The sequence below is a fragment of the Halichoeres trimaculatus genome, unplaced genomic scaffold (assembly GCF_033239565.1).
Source record: "Halichoeres trimaculatus isolate MK-OKI-2021-1 unplaced genomic scaffold, fHalTri1.1 fHalTri1_scaffold_4, whole genome shotgun sequence".
Classification (NCBI taxonomy): Eukaryota; Metazoa; Chordata; class Actinopteri; order Labriformes; family Labridae; genus Halichoeres; species Halichoeres trimaculatus.
The window spans coordinates 17,316,432-17,335,752 of NW_027437182.1; the positions used below are offsets into that span (position 1 = coordinate 17,316,432).

General features: G+C 40.2%; 1 protein-coding gene across 3 annotated transcripts in view; it reads right to left on the bottom strand.

Moving 5' to 3' along the window:
• The window catches only part of ttll7 (tubulin tyrosine ligase-like family, member 7), a 77,051-nt gene that overhangs the window by 16,468 nt on the left and 41,262 nt on the right, over nt 1-19,321 (bottom strand). For all 3 annotated transcript variants that reach the window (XM_074668787.1, XM_074668788.1, XM_074668786.1), the window contains exons 13-17: nt 17,868-18,003; nt 10,902-10,988; nt 6,724-6,958; nt 4,555-4,850; nt 3,705-3,839 (exon numbers count right to left, since the gene is read on the bottom strand). In XM_074668787.1, coding sequence (XP_074524888.1) covers nt 3,705-3,839; nt 4,555-4,850; nt 6,724-6,958; nt 10,902-10,988; nt 17,868-18,003 — 889 coding nt within the window. The remainder of the gene's footprint in view (nt 1-3,704; nt 3,840-4,554; nt 4,851-6,723; nt 6,959-10,901; nt 10,989-17,867; nt 18,004-19,321) is intronic.

The window sequence follows — 19,321 nt, forward strand, 5'->3', positions numbered from 1 at the left end:
AGCTACAGCGAGCTTGTGCATGTAATATTTCACAACACAGAAAATATAAATTAGAAAAAGATGGATTGTTTACAGCAGAGTTTTGCTTTAACGCCTCATTATTTCGGCCCCTGTGTTTTTGCAGACGGGTTGTGCAGTTTTAGTATTTGAAGAATTTCTGGTGAAAAAACTTGTCTCCTGAGTTAAATGTGCTGCTTCATTTTTCTTTTATCTTTCAACTTAAATATCAACATATTTTAGCTTCATTTAAAACTTAAACACAGTTTTCCTATTTTTTCCTACCAGGGCATAGATAAGAAAAATAAATAAACCCAAAGAAAGTTGACCGACATAGTTTCTATAGGTCTCCGTGCAAAGTTCTGTTGGCATGTAAAATGTGACTTGCCTGTTAACAGACCTTATTTGTTTGGTTGTTTGTTTTCTCTAATTCAGATACAGCACATCTCGGGAATAATGAAAATGGATGTGTAATGTTTGGAACTCTTCAGAAAAGTCCTTTGTTTTGCAGATATGTGAAAAATCCTTGGGGCATGTGCTATTATGCTCAGAAGCTGTACTGGATATTCCTGTGCACTTGCACCAACTGGCAACATAGTTGTGTACCTACAGGCACTGTTATTGTTGCTCTGTTGACTTAGTCTACATCTCCCCACTGGTGCACATAAACCTCTCACGTAGCATGCTAGATCCCCTGCAAACAGCACTCCCCATGGGAAGCTCTAGTGCAAACTTTGTGTTTGTTCACTCACACATGTGTATGCACAAAAAACAGTCTACAAGGATTTACAGATACAGAGCACACTTTAGTGCACTTTCCTGAAAGTTACTTGTTTGTTTATTATTCTCCCTCAACAAGAACCTTATGAACCTTGTCTGGAAAGATGCATGCTCATTTGTCCCATTTGTTTCATACATACACAAATTACCCTCTATTAAAGCACAACAAAAAATACACCTGAATCTTTTCACCTTTCAGTGGTTTCAACTGTGACAAAAAAGCTGGTTTTGAGTGAAAGATTAAAGAGGCAATTACTAAGATACAGGCACACCATTAGTCCAATTAAACCTCAACTTTAAATCACAGACAGGATAAATTGTCAAAGATTGTTTTCATGCCAACTGAACACTCCTCCTCTCTTGAGGCACGGAGAAAACAGTACAGGTGCAGTTGCTCAGCTGCGTTTCCATGGCGCTCTCATTAGCATTTGTTAACAGTACAGGTGTGGAGGTAATTGTCTCTCACGACCCCGACACACCCTGATGAAAGAGAAACACATTCACTGTTTTTGCTGTTCTTGTGGGGACGTTGTATGGGCTTAAACCAATTACAAAGTGGCTGTCCCTGACTAAACCTAAAACATAACAACCACCAACTTGTAAGACTTTGACACTGAGGAGTTTATTTGTCACCTGTTTTACACTAAGCTGCTATTAAAATGAACATGATTTGTGTTTAAACAGTTGCATAACTGGCGGTACAGTTTGTATATGAGGATGTAAGGCTGTCCCCTATGGCTGTCCCTCATATGTTGATGACTCAATTGTCATCAGTTAGAGGAGCTCCAGAGTCAGCTCCCATTATGTCAGTCAAATCACTGATGTTTTTTCAGAAGCATCATTGTTCACAGTTACATAACTACTTTAGCAGCAGTGTCTGGTGCAGAAATGACCTAACTTAAAAACAGAGAGCAGTATAACCAGAGGGGGGTAAAACACAACAGGTAAACAAGTTTGTGTTTACTGCTCCATATCACACACACTCACCCTAGAAACAGACACTGCTGTAACCTTCTTTAACCCTTGTTCAGTGTGACTGGCAGATTGGAGGCAGTGCTGACGGCTACAGAAACACAATAAGCTAAATATATTCATTTATTCTTGGAAGATAAAGGACAAGAGGTGCTTATGGGTGTAAGTAGTAACTGCAAACAGGCGCCCTTTGGATACTTAAGGGTTTGCTGCACTATATTCATCTTGTTAAGGGGTTAATGCTTAGGCTAAAATTTGAAAAGAAATCATCTTGAAAAAGAATATACTCCATGGTACACGATTTTTGTTTCTACTTTTCACTACAGTCATGCTCAGTAGGAATATAAATATATTTTTTAAAAAAGGTTCAAGTTCTGCAAGCAACATAGGGCTTTGAAAATAGTGAATCAGCTTACAATGGCTACGATAAAGAGCTATGCTAATTGATACCTATTGGCCTTGTTTTTAAAATATAAATATGTGCTTATAGCAATTAGTAGAACACCATCATTGTACTGTGTTTGCTACTAGTGCCCTAAAATAACAGTGTATAGCCAATTACCAATACACTTTTTTAATGTTTTTTTGTGATGGTGAATCCACCAGGATGAGCGAGCTCTGTAATCTAAATTATAGATATAATGCTAGAAAATAATTATTGTTATCCATTAATTTCCGGGTGTATCGTTTACAACAAAGCAGGAAAAAAAGGAAAGCACATTATTGTTTTATGACTAACAAATAGTAGTTCATTTCTTATGTTCTTGAACAGAAAAGTGTGTTTTAGTAGTTGTGTGTTATTTTTGAATTATTTCTGGCTCCTCAAAGAATCCCAGTCTTCTGGCTCAAATTTGGGAATAAAAACATAAATTCAGTTTGCAACTCTTCACTCTTGTTTAAAATAGTGAAGCAAGGAATGTCCCTAGGTAGATAGGGACATAGATTTGACATTTATGCTATCCATCACTAATGTGGCCTCCAGTAAGCTCACTCAAACTAGTTACATATAGAATATATTTGCATTTGTCTTAAATATTCTGATAAAAATTTTGTTTATTTAACATGCTGCTGTCCTTACACCTGTCATGAGTCCCCATGGTGACAGCCTGACCAGCTGCTGTCTGTGTTACACTGTGCAGCCTCATAGGCAGCTGGTTCTGCGGTCAGCCTTGGCCATTACAGAGGTCAGAGTCACTGTGGATTCAGTTGAAGGATGCCTTCATGGTGTTTTGGCACAGCTGATTAGCTGCTTCTGTGTGATTTCAAAACAAGCTCCTGTCTTCATTTGGGTTTATTTTACTATTTTTTTGTAATAATACATAAATAACTAGTTTTCTATGACGCTGAATAAATGTTCCAATATACTGTTAAAAAAAACTCTTCGCTGCATCTGAAAAGTAAGTAAGTCTGTTTGCCTCAAGTCAATTTTTCTTTTTTTCATCCAGTGCGATTTCACAGAAATGCATATGACTGTATATATGAGCGATACTGGCAGCAACAGCACAAACAAAAGTAAAAATAAAATGCATGGGAGGACATAAATCTGAGATGTAATAGAGGCAGCACGATTCATACAAAAGAGCAGCGGGGAATAGCAAGAGGCTGCAAACAGTACGACAGGTTGTCACCGGGGTCATTTGAAAGACAATGGGACCCAAGCCAAAATGGTCAGGCCATTGTGGAGATGGACGAGGAGGTCTTCTCTGCTCAGGCTGCAGAGTGACCGCACCTGGCTACAAAGGGGACTCTGGGAATACGGTGAGTCTCGAGATGCTCCAAGTTCACTCTCACTTTCTTGTTCTTATTTACCTCAGTATTTTTCTGAGCCACTTCCAACATTTTTTAAACTTACTTTTGACCCCTAAGCTGAATCTGAATGAAACAAGACTCACAGACACCAGAAACTTAACACATTGCATTACTGTAAAATACATAAAAACTACTACATTACCCACCTCATCTAGCACAGCCTCAGCCTCTTCTTCTGTTTTACCGGGGAACCTGATTCTCATGGCGGTGAGAGCAGCAAGAGTCTGACGCACCAGCTCAGCCTCCTGCTCTTTACTCCTCAGGTTTATCAACGGATCGCCCTGCACCCAGACGAGAGGACAAAAAGCAAATGTTTTAATAGCAACAGGATTTGTTAAAGTTATGGGAAAAATCACTGACTATTGTTTAAAGAAACCACTTTAAAATACCCTTAATTACTAAAGTATTTTTAATTGTATCATTGCACCTAAATCCTTTTTGAGTTTTTCTTTCAATTGTTTTCTTCTCCTTCTGTGGGCAACTCTGACATGGATTCAAAAAGTGCAGGGCGGTTAAAATTACAAAAAGGAAAATTCCCCTGTCACTTCCTATACATGTGTGTCATGACACGAGCATGCAACCGTTGCACTCTATGGCCTTTTCAGTACAAAAGCTTTCCATTGGGTGCTGTATCCAAAGGTTAAAAGTATTTTTCTCCATTTCTTTTAGTAACACGGTATGTCACAAAGGTTACCCGTGAAGAGGGAAAGGGAATGGAGGAGGCAGGCAGAGAGCAACAGATGGCAACTTAATAAAGGATCATTGTGGTAGGCTACAGTCGCCTTTACAGTATTGACGGGGCAGCTGAGAGACTCTCACTGGGTCTGGATACGTAGCAAAAGAACAGTTCATAAAACAAAAATAAGTTTGATCAGAGGAGGATGCCCATATTCGGCATAAAATCAGCCTGACTACTTCAAAATGAGCCAAGTAAACTTTTCTGCACACACTCTGAATCACAACCCTTTTGTGTGCAAGTTGAGTTGAGCATCTTACTATGTTGGAATGGATGGTTCCCAGACTGTTGCTATGAGGCACACGGTGGGCGGAGCCACTTCGACTCAGCGAATGAGAGCGCAGCGTGGCAGAACTTGGCCTGATGAGGGGAGTGGCCATGGGCACGGTGGGAGAAGGTCTGGTGGACAAAGTCCGCAACTCATTGGGCGATGAGAGGGAAGCAATGGAACGAGGGCAAGAGATTGAGCGTCTGATTGGACCAGAGAGCGTTGGGGAAGCGGAGGGAACTGGGCTGGTTTTGAGAGACTTGATTGGAGGTTTCCAGTGCATGCGTCCTGTAGGGAAACAGAAGAGAGAGTGAGGGCAGAAGGGGGGAGAGATTCACTGTCACACTTCAAATTCTTGCCTCTCCTGATCCTGTCTCAGGGCTCAAGTCACTGTCAAGCCCTCTCCTCTGCTTTCCATCCGTTGCCGGGTGGCTTTGGAGATGAAGTGTGGCATTGAAACTACCATGGCTGCTCTCTGGCCCAGTGGCCCAGCGGCCCAGTGTGTATGTTATTAGCAACCGCAGCATGTGTTGGAGAAACCAGAAACTAAACAGTAGTCCTGTCTGGTTTGGGAATGGATTAAAGAGAGGCACGCTCCTTCTTTCTCAGATACTCACACAAAACGCACAAAGACAAAAAAAAATGACGCCGAAAAACCACACTGACACTCCCCATCACCCTTGAAACTCCTCCAGTTTTTCTACCAACCACTGTGTTGGTGTGTTTTCTATTTGTGCTGTGCATGTGTGTCTGACATCAAGCGTGCATGCAAGTGATTATTTGGGCTGCTGTGTGTCCTTCTGAGGTTTGGCCGGTGCCAAATGAGAGCATTACGGGGCTTAGTCCTAGCGGCTCTTTGGTGGCGTGGTATGGAGTAGTGCTTGGCGGGGTTGCAGTCTCTCTTTGCACATACACAGACACACAGTTAAAAGTTGGGCATTTCATTGGTTTTTCCCCTTTCTTTGTGACAAATAGAATGAGCTCACACAACACTCCTCGCTCTCTACTGAGCAGTAAAACCGCCAGTCCACAATGCGACTGGAGAAGCTTTTTTCTTTCCAAGGACAGCGCATATACGGCTGTGAAAGGTGCCCTCTTACTCACTTCAGAGAGCTGAAAGTGAGTTGATGTATGTGACTTATGAAATATTGTGTCAATGCTTGAGACTTATCACTCTCGATAAAACAGGGAATATTTCCACATTATATTCAAGGTGTTTTCAAGGTAAACAACAAAAGGAGTCTTTTTTTCTTACTTTCTCTTTCAATCACATTCCTTCTTCTCGTCCTCCACCTTCTATTCACTGGAACTACACTCTTCAGGACACTTATCTTTCCTCGAGTGCTTTTCAGATGTTTGACATTATTCTGTGTGCAGGTGTGTGCGCGCGTGTTTGTGTGTGTTTGTGTGAAGCTGGGACATTTTGCTCAGGCACAAGCAAGATTAGTCACAGTCTATGATCACCCATTACACTTTAATTTGAAACCAACCATCTACTTTAATTTTATCATGTCAATTAGAAGCACAAAAACTCGCAGGCGGATGAACATTTGTGATGTTCGCCTGCTCATTCACAGCATCACAGTCTCACCGGTGCAGGAGCCAGAGACAGCATGTGAGCACTGATCAAAACTTTGCATTAGTACTTTAAAAGTGCGAGAGCACGTGTTTCAAATCTGTCCCTTCCAGCTATCAGTATCTTAAATATTTTGATTTGGCGGGTTGCCCAGTCAGACCGTATGTAATGTATTTGTAGCCTCACAGGACCAGCTCCAAATTGCTTGTTGCATCAATGTATACACACTCATACTCGCTACATTTGCGTTTTATCCTTCGATCCTTGTCATTTTGAGAAAAAAAGGAAAAAAATACTCAAGAAATCTTGAAGAAATGTGTTACTGCAGGTGTCTGACTGCTCAATTTGATACATATGAAAACAAATCTGTGCTAGAAATCAGAATAACTCCTGTAATCAGAAGGAAAGAAAGCAACAAACATGGCAGAAGGACAGAAAATGCACAATGAGAGGCAAGCAAGCAAAACAAACAAGTGAGCACAAAATACCGACTGCTGTAAACAAGGTCCCCATCAAAACCCTGAATGCTACTGCTTCTTAATAAAGAGGTTCTCAGACACCTTTGTGTACATCCAGCCTCTTTACCTGAGCGCTCAGCCAAGTTCCTCTCCTTGTTTTCTCCAAGGTCATAAGAAACTTTCTTCTCCCTCTTCTCTCCGCTTCTTCCTCCTCCTCCTCCCCCTGCTTTCCTCCTCTCCTCCTCTTCTTCATCTGAGGAGGAGCAGGAGTTATCAGCGCTGCTGCCACTTGAGAAGTCAGCCAAGTAGTCTGGTCTTTGACGTCTGGGTGTTTGACTGCTTTCTGGCATCGCGGTCAAGGGCTGCCGGGTACAAAGAAGAAAGAAAAAACACGCATACACAAAATGTCACTACAAGAACGCGCACAGGTCTGTAGAGAAGCTGACACACACACGCACACATGCATGCACACACAGATATGAGTCCTTCTACTTTTGTCCTCAGGGGACCTTTAGCTGAGTGCATTTGCGCCCATACCCTAAACTTGCACAAATACCCTCATTTTCTCGAAGAAAAATCCTCACACTAAACTCAAACCGCCTTTCACAAGGACACCGGCACAACAATAAACACACAAGAGCACTTGTACATGAAGACATTGAGGTGTTGTCAGCCTCCCTGAGCCTCTCCTCACCCTCAGCCCATTACCATCTGTCACTGGGAGACCTGGAGGTGATGGAGCCAACCCACACGCCCACGTGTGTGTATGTTTACCTGCAAGGCTCATTATGGACGGAGACAATTTTACGATTTCATTCTACCCCTTTGTGGGTGTGTATTTGGATCGTTGTGTGTGTGAAAAACATGTTTTAAATGTGAATCATTTATTTTTAAGCCCTGAAAAAAGAGCATCTCTGGTACTTTAAGACAGGCATTAATGTAGTGTCATTTTATATCCATGCATTTCTTTGTAAGCCACTTTAATTGCAAGCCTTCAGCCTTCGTTCCAGCTGTCCCTGGTTCCTAATTTGATTTATTTATTGTTGGAATGCAAAGTTAATGGTCATCTAATCCTATGAAGTGATGGAGAAATTTCCCTGGATGCAAACCAAGGGAGTGAACAATGGCCACATAAGCTAGAGAAGAGGCTAGGGATGGGTACCTTTCACATTTGAAATGATACGGTACTGATGACTGGTACCTGGCAATTGGTACCGGTACTCAACGGTACCAAGTTTCGGTACTTTTTTTTGTTTATGTGGTAAAAAATATTAATTTGTTTAATAATTAAATATATAAAAAAAAAATTAACAAATTAATTCTTCAATATATAACCTTGCAAGGCTGTGTTCATGTCCAGAATGGAAAATCACCTACTCTTCCACTCCCTCACAGTCACAAGGATGCATTTAGGTACCTAAACATGGTACCTTTTGGTTTTACATGAATCGATACCCGGTACTTTTGACAGAATTCGGTCGGTACCTATAAAAGTACCTAATTCGGTACCCATCCCTAGAAGAGGCCCTGTATCTTTAACCAAAAATGACTGCAGATGAAACTCAAAAATCTGTCAACACTCTTTTGTTCGATGTGGGTTCAGAGGAATACATGAGCACTGAATACAGGCTTCGGGAAATAACATATCTACAAAAATGATCAGGACATGATTAAAACCTTTTTAGTACAATATGTCCTGATGTGGGTGCCCCTTCTTTTATGTGAAGGGTTTTAGCCCCACAGGTGTAGCTCTGTTATGAAGGACCACTTCCCTTATCCAAAGCTAGAGGTTGAAAAGAAAAGAAAAGAAAAGAAAAAGAAGAAAAGAAAAGAAACAGTGTCTTTCATTATTAAAAAGTTAAAAATCTTAGATTCTGTCCTACCATAGTTATCAAAGTGAAAACTTTTATCCTCCCAATAAAAATGATTTTTTCATAAAAAATATTGAAGGAGGGTAAACAAAATGCTGAATCTCTGCTATCTCTGAACAGGTGGCTGACTTTTTCACTTATGAAATCATGATCTGCTTCAGCCCCACAACACAAACACAAAAGATTTTTTTTTATCTCGGAGTTCATTGAGTTGAGTGTCAACTTCACATCCTGGAAAGGAACACACTGATCACATTAATAAAGCATTTGTACATCTGTTATTCTACGGTTAGCTCGGGCAGCGCTGTCAGACCACCTGGATTAATGGGCAGGAAGTGATCACAGGGCTTACACAGTCACCGCTGGGTAACTGTGAGGCTGAGTGATAGAGGAGGATCGAGACAGAAAGAGAGATTAAATACATGAGAGAGAAATAAAAGAGAAGATGGGAGCATTAGATTGATGGAGAGGGGAAAAAAGAGGACAAGGTGAATCTGAGTATAGGAGCGAGGAGAAACTCAGAAAAAGGTTTGAATAGATGGGAGAACGGAAATGAATAGAAAAGGAGAGAAAAGGACTGAACATTCAAGTGTAGAAGTGAAAACAGACAGGAAGCTGTTAGATAAACAGAAGAGAGGAAGACAAAGAGACAGAAACTTGAAGTTTGTGCTAATACAAGAGTGAGTGATGAGGTAAGAAGAGCGTGCTTACAGGGGAACTGAGGATAAAAGTAAAGCAGAGGCCCTTTCTCACATGCTGTACATGACTGTTAGGGATGCAGATCTAAATGTAACCAGCCAAATCTGTTCAAACAAACTTCAAAGCCCCTGTAAAGGGATGAACTGGTTATGAAACAGAATGATAATAAAGTAAAGCTTTACGACCTAGAAAAGAAAACCAGACCTTCTGAGATGGGATTTCCAGAGGTGGGAACAGTTCATCAAGAATTTAACTTTATCACCTGTTAATGTATTAAAATAAACCCTAACTTTACAACAGTCAATGTGGTCATTTTGCTTCATCAAAGAGATTTGAATTGTCTCTTCTATGAACTGACCTGCAGTTGTCTCAAGATGTAACATTCCCACATCTTTACTTCACATTGATGCCATAACCAACACAAACCAAAAGTTCTCAAAGAGATTTACTCTGAACTTTCCTTTTTCAGCTTTACAGTGAATGCAGCAGGAAGTAGCCTTGAACATTTATCCGTATGAAGAGAGAGTGAGCGCATGAATGCCATTGTTCTCACTGTACTGCTTTGTCCTGTTAACCCAGAGAAAGTCACTATCTAGATGCACCCTTCACCTAAACCAACAGGAGTATACCAAGCTGTGGTGTAGAAACTGTCAGGACCCTAAAGTTGTCAAACTGTTCAGAGTTCATGTAGGAAATGGACTTAAGAGTATCAAATGTGATAAGTTATTTATCATGTGAATGCACATGTTCATAAAGTGGAAGAGAAATACAGGGAAGGACAAAGGGAAACAAACAACAGGAAAGAAATAAAGAAAACTCAAAGGCCATCACTAGCTACACTGCCTTTCAACATTTCACTTTGTGCTTTTCTTGCTCTTCTGGTCTTCACCGTCTTAACATTTCCTCAGCAGTGACATACATTAGTGGCCCTTCCATTCCCTGGCAATCCAGTCTCTAATCCCCTCGCTCCTCTCTTCTAGCTTCATGCACTCACTGGTTCTCTTTCACCAGATGGCTTGTGAGCGCTGCACCCCGAGGAGTGAATCTATCCGTCACAGCTTTTTCTTTCCCCCCTGCCCCCCTCAATGTCTCTCCCTGCACAGCCAGCAACATCGAAACTGACAGAGTCCAAATTAATTTGGACAACAGTGATTGTGTCTGAACAAGTCCTCATTCCGACTAAGGCCTCTCTAATGCAGTGCTGAACTGCCTTGTCGAGTCCCTAACATACTCTTTGAGTGTTCCAGCCAATTTAGCCCAAGAGTGAGTGAGTGAGGGAGGGAGGGAGGGAGGGATGTAGATGTTCAGGAAGAGGCAGGGGATGGAGAGGTGAGAGGAGGGGAGTGAAGAAGGGTGATGGAGGGAGTAATGTGCTGTCGTGGGAAATCGAGGGGGCGTATAGGTATATGTGACAAAGGAAGGGAGAGAGGAAAGAGGAAGATAGACAGAAAGAGAGACAGCCTGACAGCTGTCCCCTAGGGGACTTGGGTCTTTTCTTTGGGATTCTTTCTGATTCTTTTCTTTCTCATCTACCCCTCCTCTTTATTTTTCTGAATCACGTCCTATATGCTTTCTGTGGGCGTTAGCTCCAGGCATCTGCCTCCCTGCCTCCCTCATTCTCTCCCTCTGACACTCTCCTTTGCACTTTTCCACAGGTCCCTTGAGGTATATGGCCCTGATTCTCCTTCCTCTCTCAGGGTTTCAGTGCCTCCCCACCTCTCACACCTTCACCCACCTTAGGGCCCCGTTGTCGGGAGGATTTTCCCATCAGCTTCTCATCATCCAATTCACATTGCTCCAGAAGATCCAAGATGTCCTCCTCCTAAACACAAACCAAAAACACATGACAATAAAATGAGGATGGTGGAAGAGAGAATGCTTAAGGTGAGAAAAAAAACTGTAAAGCATCAAAAAACTAACAGGTAGTTATATATCTTAATGATAAAATGATAAGAATAATTAAACTCTCTGATTTTTTATGGCTCTAATTACTTAAAAGTCAAAATGAAGTGTGAGTACATAAGAAAAAGTTGGACTTCACAGGCATATTTGCCTTATCTCAGTAAAAAAAAAAGCCCCTCGCTGGGCAAGCACTGCTATTTGGCTGCTCTTATAGAGTCTGGATTTGGAAAAGCCAGCTTTCCGGCCTTCGCCAATATGCTGGGGCCTTGGCCATTTGGCCGTAGCTGAAATGAAGGCAAAGGTGATTAATGTTGCTTCACGTCTGGGACATAAAAAGCGCCCACTTGCCGCTCAAAAACAGATGAAAAGTGATTGTTTTTCTCTCAGATTAGTCATCAAACTGCCTTCTGGGGTCTTTGAAAAGGTCACTGTGCCCCCTGGCTCTTTGTTGGGGTGTGTGTATGTGTATGTGTGTGTGTGTGTATGTGTGCGCAGTGGTATATTACTATGTCAAGGAGTTTTTGTGTTTCTTTGATGGGTACTTTACGGCCACTGGAAAACCAAACCTACAGTAGCCTTCAAACTCTGGACCTGCATACTGTTAACAGCTGAGAAAGTGTCAGATAAAGAAAAAGGCTTTCTGACAACGAGGATGAGTCAGTGTTGTCAAACTCAAATCCAAGATTTGGACTCAAGTCCAACTTGAGCCGAAGGGGCAACATCCGTATAGTAAAAATGAAGCCTATGTGGATAAATGTTACTGTCCATCAAGAATCTGCTTGAGGCTGGCTGCAGAAAGACTGGGAGTCATGTGCACACTCAGTCCTATATGCAGACACTTAAGGCATTAAAATGCATATCTATAGCCTGGTTAGGGATGGGTACCGAATTAGGTACTTTTATAGGTACCGACCGAATTCAGTCAAAAGTACCGGGTACCGATTCATGTAAAATCAAAAGGTACCATATTTAGGTACCTAAACTTGTGACTGTAAGGGAGTGGAAGAGTAGGTGATTTTCCATGCTGGACATGAAAACAGCATTACAGGGTTATACACTGAAGAATAAATATGTTAAATAAAAATAATTTACATTTTATTATTGAACCAATTGATATTTTTTTTCCATCTACGCACACAAAAGTACCGAAAATTGGTACCGTTGAGTACCGATACCAATTGCCAGGTACCGGGAATTGGTACCGTATCGTTTCAAATGTGAAAGGTACCCATCCCTAAGCCTGGTTCAAAAAAAGGCTGGGGTCTAAAACGCTGATCGGCACACACGGTACGATGGGTGAATTTTTTTCTAACTCTGTGGTTCAGAAGTTATTAAGATCATTTCATTGTTCAATCAGAGACACAGCTCAGGTCACGTGACAGACAGGCGCCTTGTAGCTGTTCGAAGGGAGGCTCACAGCCGGTGTCATATCAAATGTGGTGGAGGCTACATCCATGTTTTATACAGTCTATGCTTGAGCCTTGTTTTTCACGACTTGGACTAAATTTGAACACGGGCACCGATGACTTGGGTTCTCATTACATTCAGTAACAAGCACACTTTCCTAAATACCTCATACAATCTTATTTTTTAAATCCTATCAGTACCTTTGAGAGCTTTTGGGAAGCAGAATTAAGAAATGACCAATGTGTCGAAATTGAGTTAATCCCTCTGCTGTGTATTAATGCAATGAATATGTTAGTATTCCTCGGGTGCCAGTGCTGAAATATAAATCAAAATGTTATGTTTTTAACTTAATAGTTGAAAACAGGACTTTCCCTTTACTTAACGTTCCTTTTGGCATTCTAGCTTCAGTAAATGTCAGCCAATACAGTATGCTTTCACAAGGTGAAAGTTCCCCCACCCACAGCAGTGTTTAAACCACTGGAGGCCCATTACCTTGTTAAATTGTACCAAAGTAGATTGCATGGGTGATTTGATATGTTTTAAAGCATGGATGAAAACTGAACTTCACACATATATAGAAATCACAAATGAACTGAAAGGTATTTATCTGCTTCAAAGTAAAAGTGTTTGTGACACAGACACACACTTTAAATGATGCAGCTCGGTAAAGTGGACAGAGCTCTCTCCAATTATCACCAGCTTCAATGTCATGGGGATTTTCCCTCTTTCTTGAGATCATACATATAAACAACTTTATAAATTAAACGTTTAATATTCTGTTTGTCTGTGTCACTCTTAATAATAATACTAAGTACTTTTTTGGCCAAGTGTGTAGTGTTGTCTTGGAGTCCACAGAGAAAGCTTTTGTAATAATTTTATCCATTTTTGCTATGAAAGCTTTTTATTTTCTAAAGCTGGCAGCTTCTGCCTATGCCCTTCTCTGACGCCATACTTCTTTATGCTGTTTGACAGATGACCCTGTCTGGTCCATTCCTGTGGTAATGTAGTCAGGAGACGCTTTTTCACTGCTCAGGAATTTATGTTCTGTACTGTAAAATAAAGAAAAAAAGAAGAAAAACATATAGACCCCTGAGTCAGCCCAAAACTCCAGTGAGTCCAACTGCACTTATTCCTTCAGACTAATTTCAAACTTGGACTTGACCCCCCTTCTCTCCTTCTCAAAGCAAGTAGAAAAGTCTCAAAAAGGATGACCCCTCTAAGCCCTACTGTCCAGGAAAAACTTGCAAAAAATTCTTACACAACATTTAGCCGGTATTTTTCTGCCAAAGCAGCAATGGATTGACTTGAGCTGCAGGTCTGGATGTATTTTAGGATTTAGCTCTGCAGCTGATATTGCTGGCCTGTCTTTGGGTCATTTATGATGTGTCGCAAATTCCGTACATGATGAGCTGTGCTCACTTAGTGCCCTTGGTGATCTACTGTGCCCCTTACAGCAGGTAGCAGCACCTCTTGATAAACAGAGCTGCATTTGAAACTAGCTTCTACTTGTAAAGAAAGACCTCTCCTCTTTGAAGCATATGTACTTTATGTGAAACTTGTTTAAACATTAAAAAAAGAAAGATTGTCTCTTTGCTTAGTGTAAATTTGCAGGGCTTGCAGCCCACTTTTTTCTGATAGTTAAGTGTTCCCTGACAACAATTTGCAGTGTGTGTACTTTTTGGCATTTTATCATATTGGCAGAAAACTGCGGGCGAGCTGAGCTTGCACCTGCTCAACAACATTTTTCTTTTTTATGTTGGGAGTTTATGTGTGAAGAATGGGGAATAAGAAGACATCAGCTGAGCCGACAGGAAAACATTCAGTAGATGGCTAACAAGTGAACTAACATTTGATGCATATACCTTCCAACCTAACAGTAATAGAAATAGAAAGGAGGATGATGCAAACCCCTTAAAAAGCAGTGTAACCCTCCACTTGTTTCCTGCTGCAAAGAAGTGAAGCTGTAGAGCATCAGCACCAGGATCACAGAGCACGCTGTATTTTCTATGATAGTGTGACAGTTCGTGACATTTTTTCAATTTATGGTGGCATTGAGTAGCCACCAAAGGCAGCCTTCATCAGCCATGCAGGTGCAGACTTGACAAACATGTTGGTGGCGTGCTGACACACAATCCCTTGTGCATACAAAGGGAAACATTTAAGGGCCAAGGTAAAAAAAAAAAAAGAGAGAGATTTGGGAAGATTTGAAGATTTAAGTTTTAACACTCAGAAAAAAGATCATGAGAGGTTCAATTTCATAGATGAGGACAAACAGCAGTTGCAGACATGAGCCTACTGGCTTACCAGTCTTTATCACTGACTCGGTTTGGAAAACCTCAGTCTTACAACATTTTGGTTTTGATGCTTAAAGTATTCTTTAATGAAATTTCTGTCAAGGAATAACTTTAAAAGACTCCCCTAATTCCTCATTTATCTTTGGGTGCCAGCACTTTCAATCTGTCCCTTAAATTGCATGCAGACAAACCATAGCCCAAAACCACTAAGTTTTTATCCTGTTATTAACTGTAATAGTAATGGAAAAATCTATACACTAAAGCTTTTTTTTTCTTGCAATATTAAAACGTAGTTCACCAATTTTGATTTTTTTTTTCTTCAGTATTCTGCATTGTACAAATACACAAAAAAACTGAAGGGTAAAAAACTACAAATATATCAAATCAAATTTGTTACTGTCAATAACAAAACCTTAATTTTTGGTTTCAAAAGTAAAATAATTTCCATTGGGCCACAAAATTTGCCAGAAGGAAACACCTCAATGACAAAGAATGAGGCATATTTAGATAACCAAATAAACTCATGATATTTTTGCATAGAACCACCTGTTCGTTTTTCACTACAGGCTGTCGAAGAAAACAAAAACTGAGACTTTCCAAAGTCCTCATTAAGTTATGAGTATCTGTTGATTTTCTATCCCTTCAGATAAGGGATAAGGGAGCCCTCATATCTTTGCTAATGACTGGTAAAAATTGTGCAATTTATACTTCAATAAATATGTGAATCATCACACCATCAACTACTCAAACACCACAATTGGAAAAACATCAGCTGTGCTTAAGCAGAATAATGAAGGCAAACAACTGCTGTTACTTGAACTAACTACTTAAACAGCTTAAACAGCCCACAATGGCACTAATGCCACTAATCAAATCAAGTAAATGCAAATCTTTGACTTAATCAATAAGCTTAAGTGTTTATCCATCTAGTCAAAAGCAAAGCTGAGAAATGCAAATAAAGCCAAGGAAAGTCTGTCATGAAAAAAATCTCAATCACTTTGACCGTCGTCAGGTAATTACCTGCCAAATATGTCTGTAATGCGAACAAGTGCTCCATTATTGGAAGTTTAATGACTAAATTTCAACTTAAGAGATATATTTGCACCTGAACTCTTACACTCTGCTCCTTAATAAGAGCAGAGAAGTTGTCACTCATGTTTATGTTATTAGATAGCAAACTCTGGATTCTCCTTTTGTTCTATTATCTCTCTCCTCCTCCTTAAATGAGAGCCGCTCTCCGTAGATTAAACTTGCCTCAGCCTAGTGCTTACAACACCTGATCTTTACAAGACACCTCTTTAAAAAAAAATCATCTGGAGGCTATCCCTCCACAGACACACGATAACTTTCAGAAAACTAATCAGTAAATGACTACAGGCTGTTGTTTTAACAAAAGCTGCAATAGTTCTTTCTGAAAAATCTTCTTTGTGCTTTGATATTCATATTAATGTCAATAGTACTGACAAATATATCCACAGTCCATACTCAACATTACTTTACAGAGGCTAAAATCAGTTCAGGTTCTCTCTTCCACCCATGCAGTTTTATGTCCCATAATGTCTTGTTTCTTTCTGTATCACTAACTACATTTACAAGACGTACAATATTCAGATTAGGGTAAATATTCCGGTTTTTGAAACATTTGGAATAATCCACTGACATGTGTGAGCAAACAGGGTTATTCCTGTTTACATGGTATCCCAATCAAATCAGCAGCGCACAGACAACATCTCAACGTTCTGAGAACATCATGACGCAATGCACATCATTTCTACTTCTTACTGTATCCATGGCAACAGCAGCAACAAAAACAACACCAGAATGGAGAACTTCCTATACTCAAAAGACCAAGATTCCTTGCAAACAGAACATGCACAGAAAACAAATTAATGTCCCTATAGATGGGGATATCCCGATAGGGGTATACATGACCAAATATTTGGGTTAGAAAAAGAGTAACTCACAGATGAGTTTTGGGTTTTTAAAAACCGGAATATGAGCTTTTTTTTTTTTTTTTTTTTAAGGGTTATCGGTGTTTACTAGGCCGTGCACAACCAAGTTAATAATATATTCCAATAATACTCCAAAAAAGAAAGGGTTAATGACTGCATGTAAACGCAGCCTCTGATTTGTTCTTTCTGAATACAAAAACCAGACCTGAAAACAGAAAATTGCATTTATCTTCTGCTTACTTTTTGTACCCTGCTCAAGTAATTCCAATTCATAGTGTCTCCATAATAGCAGTCTGTCTCAATACTTCAAAAATTATGTTACACAGAACAAAAGTGACAGAATAACTATCCAAATCAGCATCCTACCAACTTTCACTGTATTTAATTACTGTGTTTTTGCTGTCTTTCTCTCGTCTCAATTTGTATTTTCTTCCCTAAATTCATGTAGAGTTGTTGAGTATTGACTCCTCTTTTTTTTTATAAGTCTTTTTATTCCAGGGTTTGACCGAAGCTACATTCTTCTTAGTACTGGAAGGTACTGCATTGAATAACTGTATCATTCTGCATGGCCATACAGGTTCATTTAAGTGTATGTGCTTACATGAATATTTCCAAAGTAAATCCTTGAATACTTTTACTACAATAAAAATGTAAGTCAAAAGAAAAGTTGATACAAATATGCAGCACTGATCATCTTTAAAGCCTCTTCACAACTTGGCTTTGACAGAAATAAAATAAGACAGAAAACTGGAGAAGGCAGAAGAGGGAAACAGAAGAGCGTCTAACTGTAAAGAAACAAAAATGACATTGTTGTGTGGGATTTGATTTGCTTTTAAAAGCTTATGTACACAGCACAATAAATATTTGTGGAGAGATGGAGTGAATGACAGAGGGAGAGCGAAGCAGATAGAGAAGAAGAAGGACATTCTGTCAGACGTTTTAACAAATGTGAAGGACTGCAGCACACTTTCTGCATTATTTGTGCATCCTTTTTGTCTCTGTGGGCAGAATCTTAATAGAAATGCGTGCTTCTTTTCTTTGCTATGTGCTTGTCCACAAGTGTCTGAATATTGTGTGTTTGTGTTTGTGTGTGTTTCTATGATGTGTGTATGTGTGTGTGTGACAGTCTGCCACTGATGTACGTGCCTTCATTCGTTTCAGAGGATTATTCATTTCCTTTTGAAGTGATGCAGCTCGCCCGGCGAGGAAGGTCTGAAAGGCGGCCGAGAGCAGGCTTTCATACTTCTCCAACAGCAGCTTGTCGTCTGGGGGGTAAATACGTCTGTAGGCAGCAGAGACACAGAGAGGGGAAGGCGAGGAGAGTAACGGAGGAGTGGAGAAAGAGGGAGAATGGAAAAGCAGAGAGGAGGGTCATCAACACAGGATGAAAGGGGATGAGAGGGGAGAGTAAAGAAATGATGAGAAAGAAAGAAGCAAAAACATTAAAATGAAGTGAGTGGGAGTGATGGAGAGAAAGAACGAAGAGGGGAATATGAGTTCAAGAAAAGAGGTATGTGAGGTGAGGGGAAGAACGGCCACAAAATTGGGAGGGAGGGTAGAGTGGTGGATAAAACATAAAGAAAAAGGATAAGAGAGGAGTGGAGAAAGGAGGGTTGGAAATGTGAAGAAAGTGAGCATGAAAGAAATGGAAAAGTTTTACAACAATAGAGGGATAAATGAAAGAGGAGGGAGGAGAGGATGAAGTAAGGCACAGAGAGGTCGAAGCACAGCAGGTGTGAGAAGTGATGGACAGAAAAGAGAGCAGGAAGGACAGGAAACACAAAAACGGAGAGAATTATAAGTATTTCAATGAGAGGTGTGAGGGTGGAGAGACAAAAGAAAAGGTGAGTTGCAGGATCAGGGGAGAATAATGAAGGAGGAGGGAGCAGAGAGAAAAGACAGTAAGAAAAAAAAGTATGAATAGAGACCTTGAGGTAATAAGCTGTTGAAACTTCAGTCAAGTTTCCATAAAGCATAACATATCAAAGCTTCTCTCAAACACATACACACACACACACACACACACACACACACACACACACACACACACACACACACACACACACACACACACACACACACACACACACTCACAAAGTCTTTGAGAGGATCACTTACACATTTGTCTTCACTTATGTGGCTTTTCACATATCCTGCACATTTCTTTTTGGACAGTTTTCAGTGTTTACATTTGGCCTGAGGGATAATAAAAATGCATTCACACTCCCCGATTATCCTTAGAACACATCTCCCAACTTCTATCATGTCATCACTTTGTCCATTGAATCATAACATTGGCCATGATTTAATCTGTTCAAGTGCTGACCAGGGAAGCAGTTTAGTGTCTGTGCAGACATATTTAGAGACAACCCCTCCAAAGTTGGCCTATTGAATCAACAGTTTCATACAGACCTTTTTCCAAAAAAGAAAAAAAAAGTTTTTTCAGATAGATTTATGTGATGTTAATGCAATAGCAAGACATGTTTCACAATTTAAGAATATCTAAACAGTTCTCTCATAAATGCATCTGAATTATAGACTCCACTGTCCTGAAAAGTTTGATGGTGGATCATGATTTTTCATATATCCCATTTCAGTCA